This window comes from Psittacula echo (assembly GCF_963264785.1).
Source record: "Psittacula echo genome assembly, chromosome: 3".
NCBI classification, from domain to species: Eukaryota; Metazoa; Chordata; class Aves; order Psittaciformes; family Psittacidae; genus Psittacula; species Psittacula echo.
In genome coordinates, this window is record NC_137736.1 from 83900296 (window position 1) to 83926704 (window position 26409).

General features: G+C 38.7%; 2 protein-coding genes across 3 annotated transcripts in view; one reads left to right on the forward strand and one right to left on the reverse strand.

Annotated features, from left to right (window-relative positions):
* UCHL3 (ubiquitin C-terminal hydrolase L3) overlaps nucleotides 1-12765 on the reverse strand; it is a 45155-nt gene extending 32390 nt beyond the window's left edge. The window contains exons 1-2 of the mRNA XM_080612945.1: nucleotides 12552-12765; nucleotides 12299-12310 (exon numbers count right to left, since the gene is read on the reverse strand). Of these exons, the coding sequence (XP_080469071.1) occupies nucleotides 12299-12310; nucleotides 12552-12593 (54 nt within the window). The 5' untranslated portion in view covers nucleotides 12594-12765. The remainder of the gene's footprint in view (nucleotides 1-12298; nucleotides 12311-12551) is intronic.
* Nucleotides 12766-16763: 3998 nt separating this feature from the next.
* On the forward strand, nucleotides 16764-24953 carry COMMD6 (COMM domain containing 6; the record flags this gene model as incomplete). Of its 2 annotated transcripts, XM_080613204.1 has the most annotated exons (8): nucleotides 16764-16871; nucleotides 17500-17558; nucleotides 18117-18182; nucleotides 18363-18439; nucleotides 19518-19686; nucleotides 20941-21093; nucleotides 22179-22322; nucleotides 24261-24953. In XM_080613204.1, the coding sequence occupies 7 exons, from the start codon at nucleotides 16829-16831 to the stop codon at nucleotides 22227-22229; spliced, it is 618 nt and encodes a 205-aa protein (XP_080469330.1). In that variant the 3' UTR covers nucleotides 22230-22322; nucleotides 24261-24953. The 2 variants fall into 2 exon arrangements, with proteins under 2 accessions (XP_080469330.1, XP_080469329.1); XM_080613203.1 differs by lacking the exon at nucleotides 16764-16871 and having other exon boundaries at nucleotides 17403-17558.
* Nucleotides 24954-26409: the final 1456 nt, after the last annotated feature.

The following is a 26409-nucleotide window of genomic DNA, read 5'->3' on the forward strand; positions in this document are numbered from 1 at the left end:
AAAATTTAAGGAGAATAAACAAGGTTCAAGTTTTAATAAACAAAACTGAATAAACTGTAGTGACAAAAACCCACACAAAATCCCCATGTTTTATTGATAAATGCTAGTTTTCAGCAACTCAAAAAAATTATGATCTTCTCTGGCCTTTTGAGCACAGAGACACAAGATACGTATTTCAGTAGGTGCACCTTTTAAGGCGTTCTTTCAAAAAATAAAAAAAAAACCAACCCAAGAATCCTTTCAAACTGTGATAGAGTAACACATTTTGACGTAGACAAAGGTTAGGTACCAGACAATAATCACGAATCTTCAAGTAATTTTCATTTGCCTCGTTAGAACTTCTGAATGGTGTCTAAGCCAAAAGCTTTCCGATTATGTTTCCTATTTATTATGTTTCCTATGTTTTGTAGCTATGCCTAGAAAGATACCGGAGAGAGACTCTTCATCAGGGATTGTAGCAACAGAACAAGGGGTAATGGGTTTTAACTTAAACAGGGGAAGTTCAGGTCTGTTATAAGGAAGGAGTTCTTTACTGTGAAGGTGATGAGGCACTGGAACAAGTTGCCCAAAGAAGTGGTAAATGCTCCATCCCTGGCAGCCCTCAAGGCTGAGTTGGACAGAGCCTTGGGTGACCTTTGGTCTAGGGTGAAGCATCCCTGCCCACAGCAGGGGAAGTGGAACTAGATTATCTTAAAGTCCTTTCCAACCTGTCCTAGGTTCAGCAGAAGCAGTCAGTTTTTCTCCTTCTTAGTAGCTGGTGCAGCGCTGTGGTTTTGACTTTCGGCCTGGGAATAATACTGATAAAGCCGATGTTTTCAGTTGCTGGTCAGAATGTTTACCCTGACCAAGGACTTTGTGAGTCTCATGCTCTGCCAGCAAGGAGAGGAGGAGGAGAAGCCGGGAGGAAGCAGGGGCAGGACACCTGACCCAAACTAGACAAAGAGGTATTCCATACCACAGCACATCATGCCCAGGATATAGAACTGAGAGTCCCCGGAAGGGCTGGATCACTGTGGGGTGGGGGGCGAGGTACCAGTTGGTGAGCGGTTGTATTCTCTTCCCTTGTTATTTCCTTTATCATTATTACTATTAGTGGTAGCAGTAGTGATTTGTGTTATACCTTAGTTATTAAACTGTTCTTATCTCAACCCATGGGAGTTGCATTCGTTTGATTCTCCTCCCCGTCCCTCCAGGAGTGGGGGGAAGAAAGGTGTGGGGGGGAAGTAGACTGCGTGGTTCTAATTTATGGCCTGGGCTTAAACCACGACACAACCCAATCCATTCTGTGATTCTACAGTTCTACCTAACATTAAACCACTTAAGGAAAAAAAAAAAAAAAAAAACAGAGAGAGAGAAACTGTAGTACATAATAAGCTTTGACAACCTTAGCCTAGAATTGAGTGCTCACTTTTTAATTAGACATTCTTCTTTTACTCCAAGAAGATTTATTAATTCTTCAACTGTTTTGTGGTACATCAATATGTGATCTAAAATAATTTGAAATATTTGTGTTACCAGAGTCAAGAGCCACCTAACTGAATTTACAAACTATTGTTACTACACACACACATTGACCACTCATAATTGTAAGAAAATGCTAATTGTACACTGTGGCATACACAAATCCTATTTTGAAACACTACTTCTACTGGTGAAACTTAAAGATGTGAAATGTTAACTTTTTGGACAATACACAGGGTTCCCACAACTTTCTATATTTCTGCTGGGAAGAACACATAGCAAATCCATAGGAAAATCTTAGTCACCTGGGGCTCTCAAGTTTAAAATAAAGAAAGTCTGTTGATAAACAGCTACAAATTTAAATGTCTGGAAAAAAAATCATGCAGCAAGTATATTCTTCTACCCTGTCTAGTGGAAAGCCAATGAACTCCTAAAGCATTTCTTTATCCAGCTCTTAACAAAACTTAACTCTGCAGTTCTCAATAGCAATGCTGTAGAAGACCAGAGAAATTTGCCCATTATATTTCTTAGAGATGAAAGATTACTTTAAAAGCTTCATCATACTTCCTGCCAAATGCTATTTGAGGAAATCTATTTATTGATACATTTGCAATAAAGATGCTTAAAAATAATGTAAGATAAGCCTAAATGAAAGGCATAGCTGACTCTCTCTTCTTTCCATAATCTACCTAAAGAGCAGGTTTACACATCCACACAAGAAATCGGTAACAGTTATGCCATGTTTGAGTAGATTCATACCTTCATAGATATAACTGTCAGAAATATCCAATAGGAATATTTTATTAACACACACCATGGAGAATATGCAAAAAAATACAAGTGTCTTGGTCTAACATGAGATCCCTTCAAATACCAATTTCAAGTTGTTCTGGGCAAAAGGCACGGTGGTTGTCTTCAAGAGACATAGGCAAGGGGCTGACTCAGTATTTAGCTATATAAAGGCACATTTATATAGAAGCCAAATGCATGGAAAAAAGGTATTTTATAAAGAGTAAAGAAGATTTTTGCTAGTAACACTTAGGAATATCTTCTACAAGGGGCAAAACCATAGAAAACATACATACCCTTAAGTCTATTAGGAGAATGTAGCTGCAGTATGCAGCCAGTGTTGGGGATGGGGAACAGAGGATGGGACAGACATGACACGAGGATTACACAACCCATTATTTTCTTTCCATTTTATACTGCAAGACATGAAATCAAAACTAAGAGCAAGTAAAGGCAATTTAAATTTTAACCTCCCCTTTTTGACTAGTTTAAAAACAAAGGTAACAGTTTTGAAGTACAGTAACAAAATTCATTCAGAAGATTCATTATACAATAACACCAAGCTCTTTTGGTTCTGAACCACCTTTAAGCATTCCCAAGATTGGGAAGAAGGCCAAATTATTATCTTTTAATGAAAATGAGGAAAAGGGAAACTTTTAATACTCTTAAGTATTTACTAGCTGATGACACAGAAGACAGTATTATTTTTAACTCCTAACTTTCTAGGTTGTGGATTACTACATTGTGAGAAACAAAAGAAAAAAAATCTGAAGGGGAAGGTAATACCTGTATGGGTGAATTAAAATATAAGTTATACTTTGAGTACTTTTTCTTATGAAGACAATTACTAATCTTTCAATCATTTTTACTGCTGTTATTCTAAACTGAAGGAATATTTTGCAAGGTTACATGAAATAAGGGCACAAAACCCCAACAAAATAAAAGCAACACTCACCTAGAAAAAGACCCTGTAACCAGAAGAGAAAATGCTACAAGGATCACATTCAGCTACCAGATAGGTAAGTGCTTTAGGCTTTCCTGACCTGTTCTACACCACTAGGGAAAAAAAACCCAAAAAACCCAACCAACCAAGCAAAATAAACAAACAAAAACCACAAACCCCAAGACAACAAAATGCTCCCTAAACCCAAGAATAGCTACTCAAACTTCTCAATTAGATATCCACCATAACTAAATCACCACAGATATAAGGTGCCTTTCACTTCTCACAGTACCATACCTCTAGAAACTTCACAAAGAAATTAGAAATTTTGGTATATGAGAGTGATGACTAGAAGTGATGGAACAGCAAGAGCACAGGCTTAGTATGACTAACAGTGATCCTAATACATAAGGAGCCTAACAATAGTAGGCTTAGTAGTTTGTTAGGGTTTTCTTAATTATAATTATGGAATCATTGGGGGGGGTTTTAGGGGGAAAAAAAAAAAAAGAAAGAAAGAAAAAAACACCAACAACTAAGGAGAAACCCAAAACAGGCAAAGAAGAAATCTCTGTGTATCAAGAGGGTTTAATTCAGGCCTGGGGAAAAAATGAGAGGTATCCTTCAGAAAATTTAGTAAGTAGATGACAAAAACTGGCAGCATAAGCCTCTGTGTAAAAGAGACTGACAGATGGGTAGCAGATGAATAGAGATGGCAGGATGGGAAGAACCCTTGAAACAAATATCTGGAATTTATTTTTAATGTGGAGACATGCAAAGGAAAAAAAAGAGCTCAATCAATGACACAGCGAGATAAGTAACCTTTTCCAACTGTGTTCTGAACGGATAAAAGCAAGGCAAGGCTGTATTTAGCAAGGTCAAGGAGAAGAAATTTTGTGGGAATAAAAACAAGTTGTTAGGAACCAGGGAAAGCTGCTTAAGGGGACAAAAATCCATATTAGATGTGATACAAGAAGGTCAGAAAAAGAGATGACACAAGCAACAGCTTTAATTTTTGCAAGTTACACAAATACCTTTGTAATAACTAAATTAAACCTCTTTTTTTTTCCTCCCTAAGTCTTTTTCTAGCTCTTTCTTAGGGTGGACAAAGATGCTGGTACAAAAAGGAGCCAGTTATGCACCATGAGGTGAAGCAACCCCTTCCCACTGACAAAAGCATTCCTGTTTTAGGACAGCAGGGAGTTCTGTATGCTTCTCAAATACTGTCATTCACAGGGAGGACCTGCTTTGCATTCCAGTTATTTACAATTATCCACTGATTTTGTTCTACAGATACCTGCTGGACAGAGCAGTTAGGGTACTTTACACTGTATTTGAGGGCTCATTTGCTTTCAGCTGTTTACTTTCTCTTGGCTTACTGATAATACATACTCAGTTAACATAAAATGGTCGCCTTGTATTTCTCTAGATCTGCACAAGTGTTAGATTTTCAGTTACTGCTCATCACATTTCTGCCTATTCTTAATTTATGTCTTTGAACATTTACCTTAAGGAAAAAAAAAAAAAGATACTTGGCTACATTACAGCAGTCTTACAAGGCCACAGGAAGAACAGCAGCAGCAACAAACACCACACATCTGTATCTAGCTTATTAACTTTTTCAGAACTTGGTTTTTACTGATTGTTGTAATATTTTCAGTTATCTTTACTTTTATAAAAATACCCTTCTGAAAAATACTTCACTATTTTTCACCAGGTTTGGTTTTGTTTTTTTTTTTCCCCCATCAATTAATTTTTTAAAATTACTTTACACACACCCCCCTCCTCTGCACTGGTTATGAACTTCTTCCCGCTCCCCAGTACTCCATAAGGCCCTTCCTTCTCACCTGATTATTACTCTTTTCAACTAGCTAAGGAAGAGTGCAGAGAAGATAGCAACAGACTCATCTCAGCAGTACACAGTAGAACAATAGAACAATGAGAAACAATGGGCAGAGGTTGGATCACAGGAAATTCAAACCTGATAAGGAAAGCGTTCAAAAATAAATTTAAAAAATAACGATCATGGTTAAACACTAGCACAGGTAGCCCAGAAGGCTGTGGAGTTTCATCCTTTCAGGAATTCAGGACTGGACAAGTTTCTGAGCAATCTGTTTTCAATAGAATATGGTAGGACTACAGAACTCTGGAAGTCTCTTCCAGCCTACCTAATTCTATTCTAAATCTGCAAACTGCAAATCTGTATGTCTAAATGTTAGTTAATAGGAAAAACATTACAATAAGCACATTTAGGCATGTTACCTATGAAAACCCATGTTGTTTTTACGTTCAGTATGACTACTTTAACCTACCGTTAGGCACTGAAAGAAGCCAAGAGTGGTTATCTTTAAAATATGATTCTATTCTGATACACACTGCCTACCTTTAAGGTTCATGAAATTTATTTAATAAAAAAAAATTCATGCCTAATTACTTATTTTTAAATGAGCCTCAAAAACAGGATGGAAACACAGACAGGCAAACCCAGCAACATCTTGACCCAGGGGACTTGACTTCAGCAGTTCAAAATAGTACTTCTGCCAACTGTTACACAGTCAGAAGGAATATTTGATTTATAGGGTTGATGGAGATGTGGAAAGGGTAAGTGGGGTAAGAACAAGTAAGGGTGTGCTTTATTTTAACAGAAAACTTCTGAAGTAGTTTTAAGTAGAAGTAAAATGCACAATTTAAATACTGTCTAAAGTAGCGATGATCTTTTCCACCTCATCACTTGCATGTAAAAAATTAAGTGAGGACAAACACTGAAACAAAATGGCCTTTGAAATCTAAGTGCAATTAAAGTTGGATGGCATTCACAAATATCAAATATTTCAAGAATGTAACAGTCTAAATAGTAAAGCACTATAGTCAAGACTGAGTTTTCCACATTTTATTGTGGTACTTGTATACCAGTTGGGACCATGAAAACATAAAACTGGCAAAATGTGCAAACACTTCCAGACACTCAGAAGCAAAAGTCAAAGAGCTTTTGTGGGAAGAACCAACTGTTGTAATCCTCTTCTAAATGCAAACCAAGACACCAACAGAGTCTACATTTTATTGTACTTGTGCTCAGTGGATTAGAGCATCGTTGTATCACAGCAAAACCACAGTTAAGACTTTCTTCTGCAAAAACAAAATACGCCTATGGCTTTAGAAACCAGAGAGACTACATCTTATTCAGACGTAATATAATAAGCCAATTAAGAGGATCAAAATTTTGTGTTTCGTTAAAGCATAAGATTTTCTGGCATTTTGTTGAACTGAAGCTCATTTTTTCCCTAGAAAGTAGTAAGACACCACATAAAACATGTCTAATGAAATTATCTCCAAGAAAAAATACAACAGAAAAACATTTACATTATAATTTATACAAATCCACAAATAGATGGTTGAATTCATGCCTTTAAGTATCCACTTCTTATTAAACTAATCTATATTACAAATATAACTGCACAATAATTCGCTTTCAATTCCTTATACATCATTTCTAGAGGTATATTACAAAAACTCATTTGTTTCAGAAGTGAAATTCCTTTACTGTTTGGGCATTATACAGATATATTTCTTAATTCTTTCATTATTGCATTCATAGATTTAAAATTAAGAAATCATTCTTCCAGTATATTTTAGAGAAGGCATTTTTCAGACCATTAACTCAAAATTACTGATGTGACAAGCCAGCAGCAGCTATAGAAACTTTTGTTCTATACAGCAGATCAAAAAGCATACCAGAAGCAAGTAACATGGCTGTAAATTACACAAGGTGCCTTATTCTTCTTATACCAACTACTCCTCACTTAAAAGTGGCTGCAACATGGTCTTGCTCAAACAAGAGATGCTCATTAATAATAATAATAAACTTACTTTGGAAATTCAAAATTTATTACAAATTCTTTAATATCCTCAAGCACTGTATTTCAGAACCTCATAATAAAGGTCAAGGAATGCAGCCTATTTAGCATCACAATTTTTTTTTAATTTGCAATGAAGGAGGACAAAAGACTTTCAACTTCATTAAAAAAAATGTGAGAAACCTTACATTCACAAAAGTCTTATCCTTCCAATTGTATTAGCTTCTTCCGGATGTCTGGAAGAGCAACACTGACTTACAGTTAGTGGTCCTGATCGTCACAATGAGAGGTATATATTTTTAACATACCCATCAAGCAGTTTCAAAACTTAATACTTAGTATGCCAGGGCACTGGACATATGTATATTGAACCATCTGAGCCAGGCTTACTCAAAAATTGCCCCAGTGAGAGACAGCTTTAGAATGCTACAAATGAGCATGATGCTTTTGAATGCTCCAAACAGAGTTCTGACATGCAGCTACTGAGCCACTGGTTCAAAACAGGACACCACATGTCCTGCTTCTGTGACTTAAACACACACCTGTTTCTGTGACTTAAACAATCATTCGTAACAGGTACGAGCCAGATCAATCTACTCCCTGGAATATTCTGCCACACAGATTATTTCTACAGTGTACTAAACCTACTGGATTCTACCAATTTTGCTGGTCCTTTAAGCTAAAGGAAAACACAAGCAGTGAACAGCATCTTCAGTGCAACAAGATAACCTATCACATGAACCACTAACACTTGTTTTCCAAACAGTAGTACCCCATTCACTTAAGCAGCCTTTGAGACAGTGTTTCCTTGTTACAATTTTTATTTTATGTCATTGAAACAGAAATAAGAAACTGAGCAAGAAAAGAGCATAATAAAAGGACAGAAGTGGCAAGTTCAAGCAGAGTAATTAAATACATGGTTTTCTATCTTTCAGTTACTGAGGATCCATACAAAGATGGATGTAAGTCAATTGTTCAACTATTCATATAAATAATGCTCTAAACCCAAAAATAAGTTATAGTTTTCTCTTTGCAACAGATCTACCTACCTAAACTCAGTAAGAGGTCTAGACAGCCTGAGATATTTTAAACTAGAAGAAGCCATTCAACAAGTGATCTCATAGGGGATGTCTAAAATCCCATCATATTTGTCCTTCTGCTTCTTTGCTATGCTGTGCCATAGTCTCAACACTTCCCTTTGTTGGCTCTGTGGAAGGCCTTCTGGTGTATTCTCTTTACAGAAAGAGACAAACTGAGGTCTTCCACTTTCTGAGGCTACACTCATAACAACAGGCTGTTTTCCAAGCATACACGCTATCTCTGCTGTTTTCACTCTGCTTACAACAGAACAGTTAAGCTTCACTCCCCCACCTCCAACTAAAAAAAATAAGCAAGCTTAGCTGAGCATTTTCAGAAGGACATCTCCAATTCTTCATATTCAACATCCTTTCACTCCAACACCGTAGCTCATCTAGAAGTACTACAACTCAAAGCATTTCAGGAATTATGGGAACTACCTTTTCAATGACTGATGAGTAGGGTTTTCTTTTGGGGAAAGTTGTGTGATAGTGTTACAGAGCTCATAAAATGGAAAGACAATTCAGGAAGAGTAAAGTCTGTTTCCCTGGGATAATTAATCTCTGTATCTGCCTGACAGTATTAAGAAATGTGTTCTCAACTGGGCAAAGACTGACTGTATTCATATCCAGTTTCTGCCATTAGTTATATGTTTTGTGATCTTTACTGCTCCTGTGACTTTAAAGTCACAGCTGGCAGGGGCATCCCTGAACTAAAATTAATTTCTTTCTGTAGCTGACTCTCAGTATCTTAATGGCTTAAAACAAACAAACAAATAAAAGTAGTAGGATCACAGGCCTGAGAATGCTGGGAGGTAACTAAGAACCAGCAAGTAAGCCCTATGTAGCAAGAGAAACCCAAACCACAGCCTACTCTCAGTACTTTAACTCTGGACTACCTGAAGCCAGTGCTTGAGCTTCATAATCTAATGCAGTCAACTACCTTTATCTGGATATTACGAAGGCATGAGTTGAAATTGTACCTGAACTAGGAACTAAGGATATTTCCTGGAACACATGATATGAAGAAAGGTAAGAAAGAATGAAGAAAGGTGGAAGAACAAGAAAGCTATTCACCCATATCACTTTTTTGGTTATCTGTGCTTGCTAGGGCATCAGTTATTAGTTGCAAGCAAGACTGAAGCGATATCATGATGAAGAACAAGCAGCTTATGTCTGATCTTTCGATTCCCAGAAATATGTATGCAATTTGACTTTTTTTTTCATGGTAGAAGAAATTGAGAACAAGATAAACAGCCAAATATCATCAGTGGACAGGAAAAACCCATTTTCTTGTTTTCTCTCTCCCATTAGCAAGGAAAGTCTCATAAGAGATTGAGGAAGAAGAGAAGCACTGGACATTTAACCCCACCCCAGCAGAAGGTCAAAGAGAAGAAACCATTCTCTGTCACTGTACACAAAGTAGAGCTTTTTAAATGATGAATCATCAAATCTTTCTGTATCAGCAGTGGACTAACAATTCATTCTGTAAGACTGTAAAAGTGAAGGGAAGAAAAAAACAAAGTATTGTGACAAATCAGCACTGTATTAGCACATTTAGCTACACTGACTTCTCTCTTAAAAACATCACTACAGATACCTGGCTGCAGAATTCAGAGTGAGTCAGTGCCATTGGAAATCTTTAATGCTAAGAAAGAACATTCCTGTTTATTCTCACCAACCAGTTTCTGAACCTTTAAATAATTCTAACACATACATATAAAGGTCCAATATACACTTAGGATTTAGAAATTCCTAGACCTGTATTATAACATAAATACTTTCAGACAGAGAAAAACTTCCAAGGTATTTTGCAAAGATTTCACATATCGTATAACTGAAAAACACTGGTTCTTCTCCAGTATCACCTGAACTTCTACCATAAAGGTTGAAAGAGTCTCAAATTTACAACATACATTTCAAAACTAGAGAGTACACAGTATGGTAAGAACACAGGAAAAGCAAAAGACCATGCATTTAGTACATTTACTTTCTACTTACTAATAAATAATGGAATAAAATTATTAGAAAAAAATAGGCATTTGTTAAATCACAATGACAGTTCTCACTTGAATATAATACTTAAAATCCACCCATCTTAGAGGTGCATAGAATTTTTGAGGGTTTAGGAGTTCACTACCACACCTACCAATAACATTAGCATTTAGCAGAAGTAGTATGCCCCTATACTCAAGTTAGACAAATAAAATACAATTAAAGAATAGGAAAAACCCAACATGAAACACATAGCAAAATGTCTGTGTAGAGATACATGTATTAAACTACTACTAGACACACATATTGCAAATATTAGGGGAACTTTTTTTTTTTTCCTGAAGAATTCTACATATTTTACAGAGGACAGCACAGGGTACCACAAAAAAGTGTGTTCCTTGCAATTAACTCCACAAGATCTTTTAAAAACCCTTTTGCAACTTCATCTGAATCTTAATTACTATTATTGTTTTAAACAGGATATGAATAACTAGGGACTAATAGCCCTGTTGCTACATAGTTTACCACTGCACTGATGAGATTAAAAAAACAATGACTAAATAATGCAAGGTGTATTCATATTCAACCCTGATCACTCCCCCCTTCTTTTTAAACATATACTTCTCAGCCTAAATAATGACAACAACCACTGCTTGTTAAGACTGGCAAAATACAGGGCAGGAGGAAGTCCAACTGGTCTAAAGTGGCCTTTTCTGTACAGAAATATTAACAAAAAAATCCTTGTGGAGTAAAAGTTCCTATAATCCATGATCAACCACAACTGACATATATCATCCATTACCAGTGCAAATGCAACAGGCAAAAGAGACAGATTTTTGACTACAAAATTGTTCATTTAATATTATTCTAGAGTTTTCTCCATACAATATAAACATGTAGGGATACAAGATAACTCAGATTTTAAAAAAAGTCACTACTTTTTCCACCTCAATTTTACTTTGCAGCTGACAGGACTTCATTAGTACCATGATGAACTCATCTCAACATCTGGAATGTGATAAGAAGTCAGAGAATTTGAAATTCTGCTAGTGTTTATTCACATTTTCATTCTTCTACACTGGAATTTAGCCTCTGAATTTAAAAAACTAAAAATAAATAAAAAAATTAATCTAAACCATAAGGAAATCATAGCACCCATTCTAGAAAAGCTCCCAGGAATGGCTGTCAATTTTAATTCAGGACCAGGATTAAAAACTTCTCACACTGCTCCACAGCAGCAATACTGCAAGAACTATAATATTATTTGTCCTAGGAAACTATAAAGCCAAGTTCAAAATGACCCAGTATCAAAAAGGCCCTTCACCATCCTGCAGACCCAATTAGTACATTACAGCAACAACAATTAAAAAAAAAAATACATTCTTCACAGAAAGAAATTTCTAATTTCCAAAATATTTCAAAAATATAATTTTAAGAATGTCATCTTGCTACTGGAAGCTTTAGAGTATTTTGGCTTAAACATCATTCTTAACATGCTGGGACCAACATCTGACCTAATGCTTGTTAAAGATACTCAAGATTACCACTGAGAACATGAGGCAAGGTTGAAGAATGTGTGACTTCCTTTCAGCTAGAGTTTATCCAGTACTTACATTACCTTGTGGACTAGAACAAGCTTCCTTTCTCTAATGTGGATTCTACTATGCTAAGAAAACCAGCAACAACAAACCACGTGGATATTGTTCTGAAGAAGTGGCAAAGTGCAAATGCAGTAAAATTATTTTTTTATGGTCAGGCAAAAAAAAAAAAAAAAAAAAAAGACATTGTGACACAGTGATGTAAGTAGATCCATACAAGTGTACAAAGCCATCACATACAGGTCCAGAACCGGCACACACTATATATAAATAAATAATAACGTTTTAATAATTCATTAATGAATTGAAACCCACTTTGAAACACATCAGAGATTACATTAATAGCCAGACCACATCTATTTCCTTTTCATTTACTGTTTGTTTCTTTCATAAAGTATCTTTATATGATACTACATAGTTGAAGGATTCAGAGGTCCAATACTAGAAAACTGATTGCAGATACCAGCACGTTAGGAAGGGGTTACTCTCGTTGGAGAAGCAAGAGCCTTTACTACATGAAAACGAAAGGCGATGGGCCTAAAACTGCGGAGAGACTAAAGATTACCTCAAATAAAAGCTGCTTACCTGATTCGTGACCTGAAAAGAAAGCAGAAAACAGAAGAGAGTTAAGACCCCGGCTATATCCGCTGGCTAAGACCTTCCCCACTCCTTGCCCCCACCAACCACCACTCACCCCACGATCCTGAGCGCGGAGCGGCCCCAAGTTCTCTCCCTCCGCCATCCTTCTTCCCTCCTTCTCTCCCACCGGCAGGCAGGCAGGCAGCCCGCCCTCCCGCGCACCCAGCAGCTCCTCACCACCCCCGAGCCCGGCACTCACGTCGGGATTAGCCTCGAGGGGCAGCCAGCGATGGGGCTCCATGGCGGCGGAGATGGCGGTGCGGCAGCTCCCAGTACCGGCACAAGGCTGAACCTCGCAACACAGCTCTGACAGCGCTTCACGCCGCCACACCTCACGCCTGACCTGTGACCGCACCACCTCGATGCGCGGGAGAGGGGTGGATAGGAGGGCGAGGAAACCCACTCTCCAGCGCCGCAACGCAAAACACCACCCCCAGTCTGGAGCGGCGACTAGCGGCGGCGCACACCGTCCCGACGAACGCCGTCCCGAGCAACGACAGCGGGAAGATTCCCCACTCTCACTTCTCTTGTCTCCCCCCAGCAATGGGCTCTCACAACGGGGCACGGGGTGGTGCCTCGGCCGCCCCGCCCCGCGCGTGCTCCCACCCGTCGGGGCCTGCGTGGCGCACAACAGCCACGGGGGGGCGCCGTACCGCCCCGCAGCTCCAACACAGGCGCCGCTGCTGCCGGCCGAGGAATCCCGGCGGGGACCGGGACTAGAGGGGAGGCAGCCGCACACGGCCCGTCTGAAGCGGCCCTCAGCGGCGCACCCGGATCACAGGCGTTCCCGGGCGGTGAGGTGCCGATGGCGTGTCGGGAAGATATACCCGTGGGAACGAGACAGGCCAGAGCTGTGGCAGTGAGCTGCCTCCACGGTGCCTGAGGAGACTTGAGTGCGTGTAGCAGGCGAGGACATGGGTGGTGAGGTCCCTGTGTGATCTACCAAAAATTACTGAGACGTGTTAAATCTCATAATAAAACAAACAAACAAACAAAAAAAGGCATTTCTCTTCTAAAGCTGTAAATCCCCTCAGGTAGTCGGCACTGGTGAGGCCACACCTCGAATACTGTGTTCAGTTCTGGGCTCCTCACTGCAAGAGAGACACTGAGGTCCTGGGAAGGGCAGCAAAGCTGGTGAAGGGTCTGGAGCACAAATATGATGAGGAATGGCTGAGGGAATTGTGGGTGTTTAGCCTGGAGAAGGCTCAGAGAGACCCCTCTACAGCTACCTGAAAGTAGGTTCTAGTGGGGTGGGGTCAGTCTCTTCTCCCAAGTAACAAGTGATAGGACAAGAGGTAATGTCCTCAAGCTGCACCAGGGGAGGTTTAGAATGGAAATCAGGAGAACTTTCTTTACAGAGAGGGTGCTCAGGCATTGGATCAGGCTGCCCAGGGAAGTGGTAGAATCATTGTTCCTGGAAGTGTTCAAAAAACATGTAGATGAGGCCCTCAGTGACATGGTTTAGTGGTGGTCTTGGCAGTCCTGGGGTAATGGTGGGACTTGATGATCTTAAAGGTCTTTTCCAACCTAGTTGATACTATGATTCTATGCTTTCCCACCTCAGGAGCATATACATACCATTTCTTGGCCTTCTGGCTAAGATCAAGCAGTGTGTAATATATATCACATACAGTGCAATACACATGTATATACACATAGTAGATTTTGTGTTATGCCTTCTTTCAAGTTAATGCAGAACACTCAAACATTAAGGAACCTACCACCAACTGGAAGAGGGTAGATTTCGATTAGGTACAAGGAAGAAGTTCTTCACTATGAGGGTGGTGAGGCACTGGCACAGGTTGCCTACAGAAGTGGTAAATGTTCCATCCCTGGCAGTGCTCAAGGCCAGGTTGGACAGGGCTTTGAGCAATCTGGTCTAGTGGAAGGTGTTCCTGCCCATGGCAGGGGGTTTATATTAAATGGCCCTTAAGGTCCCTTCCAACTCTAACCATTCTATGATTCTATGAAATAGTGTTTCTAGGTACTTAGAAAAAGGTTCACCAAGGTGCCAGGAAGCCAGAAGGGCAGGGAGTCAGGGTACCATAGAGTTGAGGGCCAGGCACCAGAGAAACCCAACTAACAGACACACTTTCTCCTCACTGCCTGAAGAACTTTTTGAAGAACTAAGTGCAGTTCTTCAGAGTGTGGATGCAAATTACACTCCATTCTGTAACTGTTGAGTTTATGAAACTGAATAAATTCCCTCTGTATTTCACCCTTTGTGTCACCTAGCAGAACTTTGGTCATGTCACATGCCTGTGCCTGAAGCTTCAGTATTGACCTGCCAACAGTGCTGGTGTGTATCTCTTCAGCAATCCAGTCCACGTGTAGCTCATGAGGTTTGTCTTCTAGTTTTTACACCAAGTGCCTCCTCAACTTAAGTTCTCAGTACTTGACTAGGTAAAAGATAAGCCTGTACCATCATAACACTACCACAGAGCACACTTAGAGAAGGCAGAATCTTCTAAAGATACACAATTTACCTCTGTGAGTGGGCAGACATGCCAAAATTCCATACTTCGACACCTCCTGTTCCAAATTCAAAGAACTAAAAGCATGTTTGCATGCTGAGGAAAATAACTCCAAAATAATTCCAAATTTGAGCAAACGATTCTGTAATTACCAAACCACCAAGATATTTAACTTCACTTCTTGGAGAAAGAATGAAAAGTAACATAACAAATATTAGTCATAGCGCTAAAGGCACTTCTAGGAGACTTGATGAAACTGTAATACAAAATAACACGTAAAGTTCTGTAGATAACAACATATGTAATAGTTTCCCAAGAACAAAGAGTTTGTTAAGTTTTTACTATCAGAGACAGATCTTACCAGTACATACTTTGCTAGTGTTTTGACAACCATGAGGTCATAAAAATACACGCTAGTCAAAAACATTTGCACCTTTAATTAGATACTTTAAGAGGGAGAGGCCAAGATCAGACAGGCCAGAAACATATAAAGCTCATAAACATGCACCATGTTTCATAATAATTACTCTTTTCCTGAAACATATTGTCAATTACGTTTATTGAAAATACGTAATTTTAAACGAGCCAGCACTACTGCATGAAAAGTTGTTTTACTTCTTAGTCACAGTTTTACAATAGCTCATAGCATCATAGAATGGTTTGGGTTGGAAAGGACCTTAAGACCATCTAGTTCCAACCCCCCTGCCATGGGCATGGACACCTCACACTAAACCATGCCACCCAAGGCTCTGTCCAACCTGGCCCTGAGCACTGCCAGGGATGGGGCATTTACCACTTCCTTGGGCAACCCATTCCAGTGCCTCACCACCCTCACAGTAAAGAACTTCTTCCTTATACCTAAACCGAACTTACCGTGTTTAAGTTTGAACCCATTACCCTTTGTCCTATCATTACAGTCCCTAATGAATAGTCCCTTCCCAGCATCCTTATAGACCCCCTTCAGATACTGGAAGGCCACTATGAGGTCCCCATGCAGCCTTCTCTTCTCCAGGCTGAACAGCCCCAAATTTCTCAGCCTGTCTTCATATGGGAGGTATTGAGATTATAAAAGTATTTAAAAAAAAACACAAAACAAAACAACAACAAATACAAGACTGATTAATACAAAAATCTAAGAATATTTGCTCTTTTTTTGAAAGTGAAACTGGTAAAGGATCAGTGCAGGTTTAGGGCTGCAGCAACACCCCAAACTAAATTTAACCAAGTTCTGTATGGAAAGCTTATTGTTTTTTTACTGAAAAAAAAAAACCAAAACCAAACCAAACAAACAAAACCAAAACAAAACCCAACTATTTTCCCATTAAAAAAGTGAGGACACAGTTTATCTACATAAATCACCCACGAACCGCACAGTTTATTTGAAGGTGTACAGGCTGGTTCCACAATGTACCTGTACCAAGTACGGTCACTGTATGTATTCATACAAGTTCAATATACCAAACATGCAGCCTGTACCCAGCACAGCATGATTTATGTGCCCAAGACTACAGCAGGCACCAAGAAAACCCTGGCACCAATTAACAATAACCAAACCCAGCAAATCACTTGTTGCACAAACCAGACGCGATTTGAACCGCCATTTCCAGAAACCTCTCACAGAGGACTCTCCCACCAGCATCACTTCCCAAGCACCGACAGAACACAGCTGGCCTGAAGGGAGGCCCTCAGGACCACCATACGCAGGTAGTCTTTTACATCCACAGCTGCAGGCCCAATAATCTCTTACAAGTCAGTCTTGATTTTACTTGGATCTATTAAATAAGCGTTTTAGTATCAAGAAGGACAAAACTCAGCACACTAAACAGCACTCACACCCACCCACTAGTGAGGTGACGCATATGAGGAGAAAAGCGCACGCTCCCTACCCGTCAGCCAATAAGGGCGAAGCGTCTGGCTCTGCCTCGTTCTGGTTTGTCCCGGAGCCAGTGAGGGTGGTCAGCATGGTGTGGCGGAGGTTGGGTTTCGGTGATTGAGCAGTGTCATGGCTGCCGCTTCCGCTGTGGTGCGGGCGCTGGAAGCGCTGGGTGAGGGGGGTCTGGTGTGCGGGCGGGGGAGCTGAAGCGGAGCTGGGCCCGCAAGGTGCGGTGTGTGAGGGGAGGGTAATGCGGCCCATTGGGTGTGCGGGCATTTCGGACTGCTCAGCCTTTTCTCCTCTTGAAAGCTTAGCCGCGGAGCCGCCTCGCTCAGGGCCATGGGCCAGCCGTTCCTAATAGGTCCTGGCGAAAGCTTGTGGGTGACGGGTAGGTGCTTTCCCGGGCTGTTCGGCGGCCGCCTCGGGGCTTGGCCTCCGAGAGGTGGCGTAGATGTAGCAGCGTATCCTTAGGGAGAGCAGCGGTCTTGCGCTGCGGGTGTCAGAGGGCAAGCTGAGGGGCTTGGTGCAGGTGCTGCTCCACGGGGTTGGAGGAATTACGCGGGAGGGTCAAACCATGCGATTGCGTAGGACTGAAGTCTTAAGGAGTCTCCCTTCTTGGACTTGACTTGGGATGCTGAGCAGGTTGTGTTAACGTAATTCATGACAAACTCCCTCAAAGAAAGTTTTGCTGTAAAGTAAATGCATGCATCATGACCCAGGAATTCTTCAGGGAGAGATTAGATTCATTACTGTAACACTTTTAGTATTTGTTTCTGATTGCTGCTGCTTGTGTTTTTTAGATGTTGGTGGTGCAGCAGATAAGATTAGTTTAATACCTCAAGACTTTTTTGCAGAGCTGGTAAGTAGGGCAATAAATTGGATGTGGAAAGAACCTTTTTGTTTAACCTCTTCCGGTTTTTGTCTGTTGCAAAGGAATTTTATGTATGTGGTAGCTCAGATTTATGTGACTCATGAAATGGACTGGTCCTGTTACAAGCAATGGGATTGCTTTGCATTTATGTTTTTATCATGGAAAACTTTTAAAAATGTATTTTTGCCTTTCATCTGAATGAGACATCAAGCTAGTTTGTTTAGAGAACATTCAGCTTGTTTACTGTAGTGTGGTGTACAAGATACCTGTTCAATTACTATGAAAATGGTGTGTTAAGTAGGAATAGCTAGTGAGGCACTAACTGGAATTCTTGACTGAATTTATTTGCTTTTCTTACTTTTGATACAGTTTTAATATCAGTCATTTCAATGACTTTTTTCTTGAGTTCACATTTAAAGCAACCTTCTATTGTCCATCTTTGCATTAACCAGTTTTATTTTTGTTTTGTAGTCTCCAAGTATTCAAGCTGGCTTTGTCTTGTATATTAAAATATGAATTAAGAACGTTTTCAAACTTTCTTTACAGTGTGAACAAGTAGTTCAACATCTGAACCATAAGATCCTTGGTGTAAATATAGCTGAACTGTGTCAGGTAAGTTTGGATACTAGCACTTACAAGCAATTATATTAGCTGTATATGCTGTAAAGGATAGATTCTCTAAGTCTTTTTTTGTGCGTGTATGTATATACAAAGAGGTTTTTGTTAAGGTATAATTAACTATTAAGGTAAAACTTACTATTAATTGTAGTTGTTTGAACATTCTGTTTCCAGAGAATTCAGACATCTGGGATTGAGATTGGTGTGGGTGACCTGGCAAAAATAGCTAACATTGTTTCATTTCTATTTAGGTAAGCACGAAATAATTTACCTAATTTTTTTTTTTTTTGCACTCCGACTTAATAGTGGCATTAAAAAGTGACATCAAATATGGGTATAAATGAACTGACTTGGGAAAAGGGCAAACATTTGTAATTTTTAGTACCCAAAGAAAGAACTTCTGGCCTTAGTTTATAATCTTAAAAATATATAGTTACTTAATAGATTGTCTCACTTGTTGGAAAAAAAAAAAAAAAAAGTTAAAGAGAGGAAATTGTTCTATGATCCTGTTTGCAAGCTTTAGAACTACTGGCAAAAGAAAAGAGGAAGCTAAGCTCTGTTCAAAAGCTAAGTCATCTAGGCGTTTGTAATGTTAATATAACTGAAGAAACCACACCAGTAGAAATTCATCATACTACTTTTTTCCCTCTATAAAATATAAAGCCTTAAATTATATTAGACCACGCTACTTGAAGGACCAACTCTTTTCTTCTTTTATTAATCCCTCTTGAGGAGTGGATCTGCATGATCAAACCTTGGCTGGGATTTTTATGTTTTTTTAACCTGTTTCTGTAGAGGTAGTTGTGTGGCAATTTTCCTCTAGATGTGCTGCCTTTTCAGTTGAGGGTTTATTGTGTCATTTGACTTCTCTTAGTACCAACTATACCATTATCTAGAGGTTCTTACTTGCCTTTGGTACTTAAATTATCTCTCCTAAATGTTTAATTAGAAAGTGCCTTATTTCTAAAGTAATAACATTTTTTAACTGCTCTATGTGCACAGTTTCCACTAATTATTCCCTTTCTCAGTTGCAACAGCACTTGGAGGTTGTGATCGTTTTTGTTTCAATGTTGCATATGGTGCAAGCCCGGCAAAGCTTGGTTTCTGCATGTTAAGACATACTAAATGTCAAGTTCATGTTGTTTTTTGCATGTGGGTCCATAAGAGTAGTAAAATATTCTGGGGCAAAAATATGATAGGGTACCTAATAATTGTAAAATGTATAGACACATAAAGCAGAAATAAATTGGCTATTTGGCATGAAGCGAGACGTTTTATTAAATTTGTGGAGAGTGAAATTGATGCGGTGTTCTTTGGATATACCTATAGCACAGCAGCCAGAAACAATCTCTCTACGGAAGAACTCGTCACCACCTTGAGCAATGCAATCAGCGCGCTGCCGAAACATGCGCTTCAGGTCATTCGTCATGTGTGGAATGAGCAGGGCAAATCCATTAGTGTGTCAGAAGATGCAGGAAATATGGTCACAGTGGGGCAGGTAACTAAATGACACAGTGCAGCTGAGCTATTAACTTTTCAGATATGTCAGTGCTTCATTGTGTGTATTGTATTGTCAAGGACGTGGTAGTATCTTGGCTTCTGAAAGCTTTCATTCATACATATATATATACACATATGTATATATACATGTATGTGTATTCATATATGTTTCCAAATACCTACCCAGATAAAGGGGCTTATTATAAAATATAGGTTGACTATGCTGAACAGTTTTCTAATATTGTTGCTTGTACAATGAAGTTAATTTTTATACCTTTTTAAAAATTAGCCTTCATAGTACTACTAGGGAAGGTGAGTGGCAGTCAGTGGGGCAGTCTATTGTTTTGGCTGTTTGTGTAAATCTGTTTTAATTTTAATTGTACTTTCAAGTTGATAACATCCGCACTTGTTTATTCTTTGTCTCCTTAAGTAAGTTTAATTTTTTTTAAAGATAACTTTCTGTCAAATTACAGCGGTTTTTTCCCCCTTTTTGAAAAAAATGGAGTGTATTTGCACTTTAAAATATTTTTTTCTGACAGTTAAGAGTACAGAATTAGGGAAAAAATATTTTGTCTGAGTTTTGGTAGTAAGCTTTTCTGAAGAGTCCCATCACTTTATGCAAGTTCTGCCTATCATAAAAGGATAAAAATGATAACTTTACCTGCCTGAAATGTTTTTATAATGTACTTTGATTTATCTAAAATTAACTGACGAAATGCCTTAATTTTTTTCTCCACTAGTGCTATTATAAATTTTTTTGTGTACTGTCTGAGGTTTTGCTCATGTTGCCACTTGATTTAGAAACATCTTAAAAAAAAAAAAAACACAAAAAGCAAAACACATAAAAAAAACTCCCACAAAAACCAAAACATACACAGAAAAAAAACCCACAAAAAAAACAACCAAACAACAACAACAGCAAAAAACCAACCAAAAAAACCCTAAAAAAACATGCATGATATACAAGCCAGGTGAACTCTATGGCTCAAGCTCCTCTTACTGGAACTTAAAACAGACTGTACTTGACTACTGACAGTACTTGAATAAGGAAAATAGATTTAGTGAAGGAACTGACTGCTTGTTTCATCACTATTAAAAGGATGTTTTTTGTATTTGCAGTAACATCTGAATGTGCGTGTTTTCCATTTATATTTAAGCTCTAGATGTTCTATATTGTCTGGAAAACATCCATCTGACAAAATAGCAGTGGTAGGTTGGATCTTTCTTTACCTTTTTTTTTTTTCCTTTGTAGTTTGTAGATATTAAATGGAAACTGGGAGTTGCAATGAGCTCTGACACATGCAGGTCTCTGAAGTATCCTTATGTTACAGTGACGCTAACAGTGGCAGACCCTTCAGGACAACTAACAGACAAAACTTTTGAAATGACTATCCCACAGTTCAAGGTCTGTAATCAGTGTTGCTTGAATCAGTCACGTTCTTGTGAAAGAGCAGCTTTCATGTGTATGGTGTATGTTGGTGTTGATAATTTACTAATACAGTCTTACAAAGATGAAGTATTAAACCATCTGAAACACTAAAGCTAAATATTTATTTCATAGCATTTAGTTTTATGTCACTTATTCAGAAATATTAATTTAGCAGTAATTAATCTGTTGTTTTATGAATAAGCTAACAACTGAAGATATTAGACACTTGGATCTTTCTTGTCAGCTGTCGCTCTGCCTTATGAAAAATGGATGTAACATTTTAAATCTAGGGAACTTTTCCTCAGTTTCACAATCTAAAACTTGGGCTAAGTCTAACCCTTGCTAATGATGAGGAATGGAGGTCAGTCTGCTTTGTCACCACTGGCTTTTAACTGCTATGACTTCATCTATTAACTTATATAACTTTGTTTGATTTTGCATAATTGTGGCACTTGTTATTCCTGTTTAAAGGGCAAATACAAAATTCAGAATCTTGCACAAGCTTACAAACAAATCCTTGGAGTTGGACTGGCAGAAATTTGAGAAGGATATTCTGAATCCTTAGGTGGTGTGAAATACTAATTCTGGTTGAAAAATACTCAGTAATTTGGTGCTCAGCTGCTGGAAGAAATGGACTCTATACTTGATAATCCTGGATTATTTCAGCAGGGAATATTTGCAAGAAAAGGTTTTTTGGTGGCAGTCATCTTGTTGAGTTTTTTGTGCAGTTTTGTTTGGTTGCTTATTTTGGGTTTTCTGGGTTGTTTTTTTGTGGTAAGTGAGCTATTTTGTGTTTTTCGTTCATAGCCAATTTTCCTATTAATAGGCAAATCAATGCAAATAAGGCATCACCTGTGTAGATTCAATAGTAAATGTATCCAAACACCAACCAGCCCGCGAAAAGTAAAGCAGAAACTTTCAGTTCAAGCTGCAAATTCTAACTGGAGGAAAAAGGGAATGTGCAAAATATGGATTGTGATTTTTGTCTAACATGCTAGTCTGAACTACCATTTGAGCTTTTCTTCAAGCAACTGAAATTTATCTTAATTCTTGCTTTTTAGAACTTCTTCAGACAGTTCAAGGAAATGGCAGCTGTTCTTGAAACAGTTTGAAGAGAACTTTTATTTACACTGAAATTTTGGACAGACTTAGATCAAGTAAACTTTCCGTTCTGCACAGGGAATGAAGTGCCATTGTTCAGCAAGGTATGTATCCTTGTCTCTTCAGCAGGTATTTGTCAGCATCATCCTTGCATTGCTGTGAAGATTTCTTCACTTTTGAATACTTGAAGCAACTCTGCAGTATTTGTGAAAATGTGTTCAGCTTTGTTCATTCTGGTAGACAAAAGATAAGGATGCGTACGGAGAAACATCACTGTAGACTTTCTAATATCCAACAATAAGAAACTACACATTGAACTCTGCAATGCAGAAAGACACCTGAAAATGTTGACTGGGAAGATACTGAGAGAAGCCTAAACATGATGTTAACACTTTTGTCTGTAAAATTGAGGTGCGCTTGGGCTCAACAGTAATATTCAGTATAAGGAATATATGAAGGTACATGTAACAAGCATACAGTTACAGTTGAAGAATAGCAATGTCAAGTAGATAGTTGCAGGTATTTGCAGATCTGGATTTCAGTGTTCTTTTAATAACTGGAGTAGTTGTCTTAATAGCTTGTTTACTTCAAATACTTATTTCCCATCACGTGTGCTTGTAAAAACTGAGTTAATGCAGTAAGCTTTTCTGGAGACCCAAAATTTATTCTCTGAAATGAAGCTCAGAGGCTAATTTTAAATAAAGGTAGAAAGGTGAATTTAATTCAGAAGCATTTAAATATATTTTTGCCTTTGCATTTAATCCAGCTCTAATCTGTGGCACTCTGCTTGATGTTCTGATTAGCAGTCTGCTTTATAATAAAGTTAGAATATTGATGTAGTTGCCTCGCTTCAGGCTCTGAACTGGAAAAGTCAAGAGGAAACATGAAAATTCAGGCTGGTGTGTTAGCCAAGTATGTCAGAGAAAGGACCATGCTAACAGTCAGCAAGATTTCTTTCCTTCTGTTGTGTGGCAGGAGTCCATTGGGCTGTGGTGTTCTCAGAGAATGTCCTGATCAACAACATTTTTACTTTGATTCTGAAGAATGAGGGCATTTCCTAAGGGAGAGTGATAAATCCAATGTGTTTGCATGCTCTTTTTTGGTTGTAGTTCTGGTCTTTTTTTTTTTTCCTTTTCTTTCCTCTTGTTTCCTGTATACAAAACACAAATTGCAAACATAGTGGGATGTAATAAAAACAATCCTTTCACATTTTGAGATGTGGTGATGGTGTAGTAGAGCAGAGCACACGTAACTATGAAAACAGGCAGTTCATACTGATAAGCAGACTGAAATTTATGCTGCAGAGTGGTAGAGTCTGAGAACTAGTTTTGCGAGGACAGATCCTCAATGGATTTCAGGCTCCCTTAAATGAGAACGTGTGCCTTTCTAAAGACTTTTTTTTTTTTTTTTTTTTCTCCTTTTCTGTTAACTTTTTCTAGAAACTGACTGACCCTCATTGGCACAGGTTATGCCTGTCTTTGTGTCATGAAAATAAATGGCAGCACACTGCATGCTGCATTGCTGCAGTCCTTTCAACCAAGATACACCACCACTGTCTGGGCATTATGCATGGTGCATAAAAACAGTACTTGGAGTTGCTTGAAAGCCCAAATCAGTGAAAAAGTGTTGGCTTTAACAAGAGATAGTGAAGGCTGTGGCTGTTGGTCTGGATGATACTTTCTTTGTGCTGCTGAAGTCTGAGGTGTTTGCTTTGTGGCTGGAGAGAATAGGTTGCTCTTTTCTGAAATCCTCTCAGTGGAATGTCACAAAATGGTCTCGGGAACAGGCTTTCCATTTGCATTTTCCCTTTTCTGTCTGCAAGGGCTGAGGACTGAGCACAGTGCTAAAAGAAGCCTCTAGGTATATGGAAAAGTGGTATGAGCAGCTGATTTATTTTTTATTGTTAATTTGCAGAAGTCAGAGTGTAAGGCTGCTGGAACTGGAAAACATTGTCATGCTTTGGCCTAGTGAATTAATTGGTTTACATTAATGCAAGAGTTCCAGAAAAACCTTTTTTTTTTTTTTTTGTTTTTTTTTTTTAGTAAAGCTGGAGCCTTAAAAATACTTTGCATGTGTTCTAATGCACTCAAGTTCTTCATATAGCAGGAAATATTTGTGCCTTCATTGGAACTGGATGGAAGAGAAGATTTAATTGTGTCTTACAGCAATTTAGTAGATGCTAGAAGGTAATGAGGAAACTTCAAGTTACCATTTTACCTTTGTCCATCACCAAGAGGAGAAAGTTGGCAGCCTTTCAAAAATCTTATATTTTGTCAAGTCAAATGTTCTAGATATATTAATGCATATTTTTGAAATGTCCCTGAACTCCAGCATGTTGTAACTGTGGCTGGAAGATGCCTGGACATATGTGCTATTACCGGTTTACCGCCTGAGAATTTTCAGAGGCATTTATGGACATCTAGGAGATGTGATTAAAAGTTGGCTATGTACTCAAACTTGTGAGATTTGTCCTGATCACTATCAGTTGGAATTCCTATACTGAGTTATGGAAGAATTAAGTACTTTATTAATAAAACCTAACTAAAACTCTTAATAGTTTTCAGGGTGGCCATATTAACATGTTGAAACAAGCTGTTAAATTGTTTATCTATATGTGCAGAAACCAGACATCTTCAGAGAGAATCAGGAGTCCTTGTGTGTTTCGAACTCTACTTGTTGATTGATACGAAGTTGTATAACATGAATATTTTTGTAAGCCCATTAAACATACAGGTAACAAAGGTGAAGATGGTCTGTATTTTGTTCTAAACTGACTGCATGAAAGTTTGTCTCATAAATACTATAATGGGTAAAGTTCAGGACTGGACTATAACTAAACTTCTTTCCTTTTTCAGTACCAAAGAATAACTGCAGGCTGCAAGGAATGTTTGTATCAGTTACAGCTAGACAAAATGTTGTACTTAACCAGGAAGAGATGGGACAGAAGAGATTCATGACGTTTTGCAGGAAACTGCATACAAGTGCTTTTCTTTCCTTCACTGTATTTAGGAGATAAGTAAAAAATATTTCTTTTCAACATTTGCCTGGAACAGAGCAAGAGGAATGAAGGTGGAGGGAGGTCTTGCACAGTAAACAAACTCAGAGGAGGGAATAATGAAGGAATCTCCTGGCAGTAGCAATCTGTCATCTTCATCACATGACCTTTTTTGTTCTGCCTTTTTTGCATTCGTTTCAAACCTATTGGCCCACTTGCAGAAAGCTAATTTGTAGAAAAAACGGATAAAAGTCCAGAGGAAGAGTGCAAAAAATGGCTGTAGTCATATCTATGTGCTAGTGTTTTAAATATTTAGCTTCTGCATGCTTTGGCCTAGTCATGGCCACAGTATAAAAGTATGTCTCTGTTCCTACTTCCACAAAATTCTACTGCCTTTCCTTAGCAACATTTAAAAGATATATAACCTGCAAGGCTACTTTTATTTTTTTTTTTACCCTCTTTTCAAGCCTTTGCACTCAATCTTAACTGTGGGTGTAATGAGAGGGTAATTGCAACTCTATTGCAGAGGCATGCCAGGGTTCTTCTGCTTAGCCCTTGGGGGTACTAAAAACAACACACAGAGTGCAGAAGTCATTTAATCTACCTGCAGTAAAAAGTGCCCCGGCTCTGAAGAACCTTTGCAACAGGGGGAGGGACTTCAAATTCAGCAGCCTATGGCCTATCCCATACCCTGTGGTCAATCATGGTAGTGCTTGTTTCTGAGACAGATTTTTAGTAAATCGTTGGTTGGGCTGCTAGCTTACTGGGCATTCACTCAATTAGCAAGTTGAATCTGTGCAGGTCAGTACATGACATAACAAATGCCTTGACGTGGTTTGAGCTTGTATGGTATGCTGCTACATGCCTCCTAAAGCTTTGTTACCTGATAAATGACTGCTTTTGCTTGTCACTGGGCAATTTTAGCCAAATGTTTCCTTTACATTTTGCTTCTACCATAACAGCACTGTCCATACGTACTCCTTTAGTTACACTTTTAGTGTTTGAGTTGCATGAGGAAGTGTGCATGTTAAAGGGATGGTGCCCAGCACTCCCCATACCTATTCCTGGATGCTTTGAAAGACTTTCTAACTCTTGTTTCCAAGGCTTTTCTGAGGGAAGGTGTTAAAGCACCTGCCATTTGAACTGAGTTACTGGGATATGTCTTTTAATTACTTATAAGATTGTGTCATTGAGAA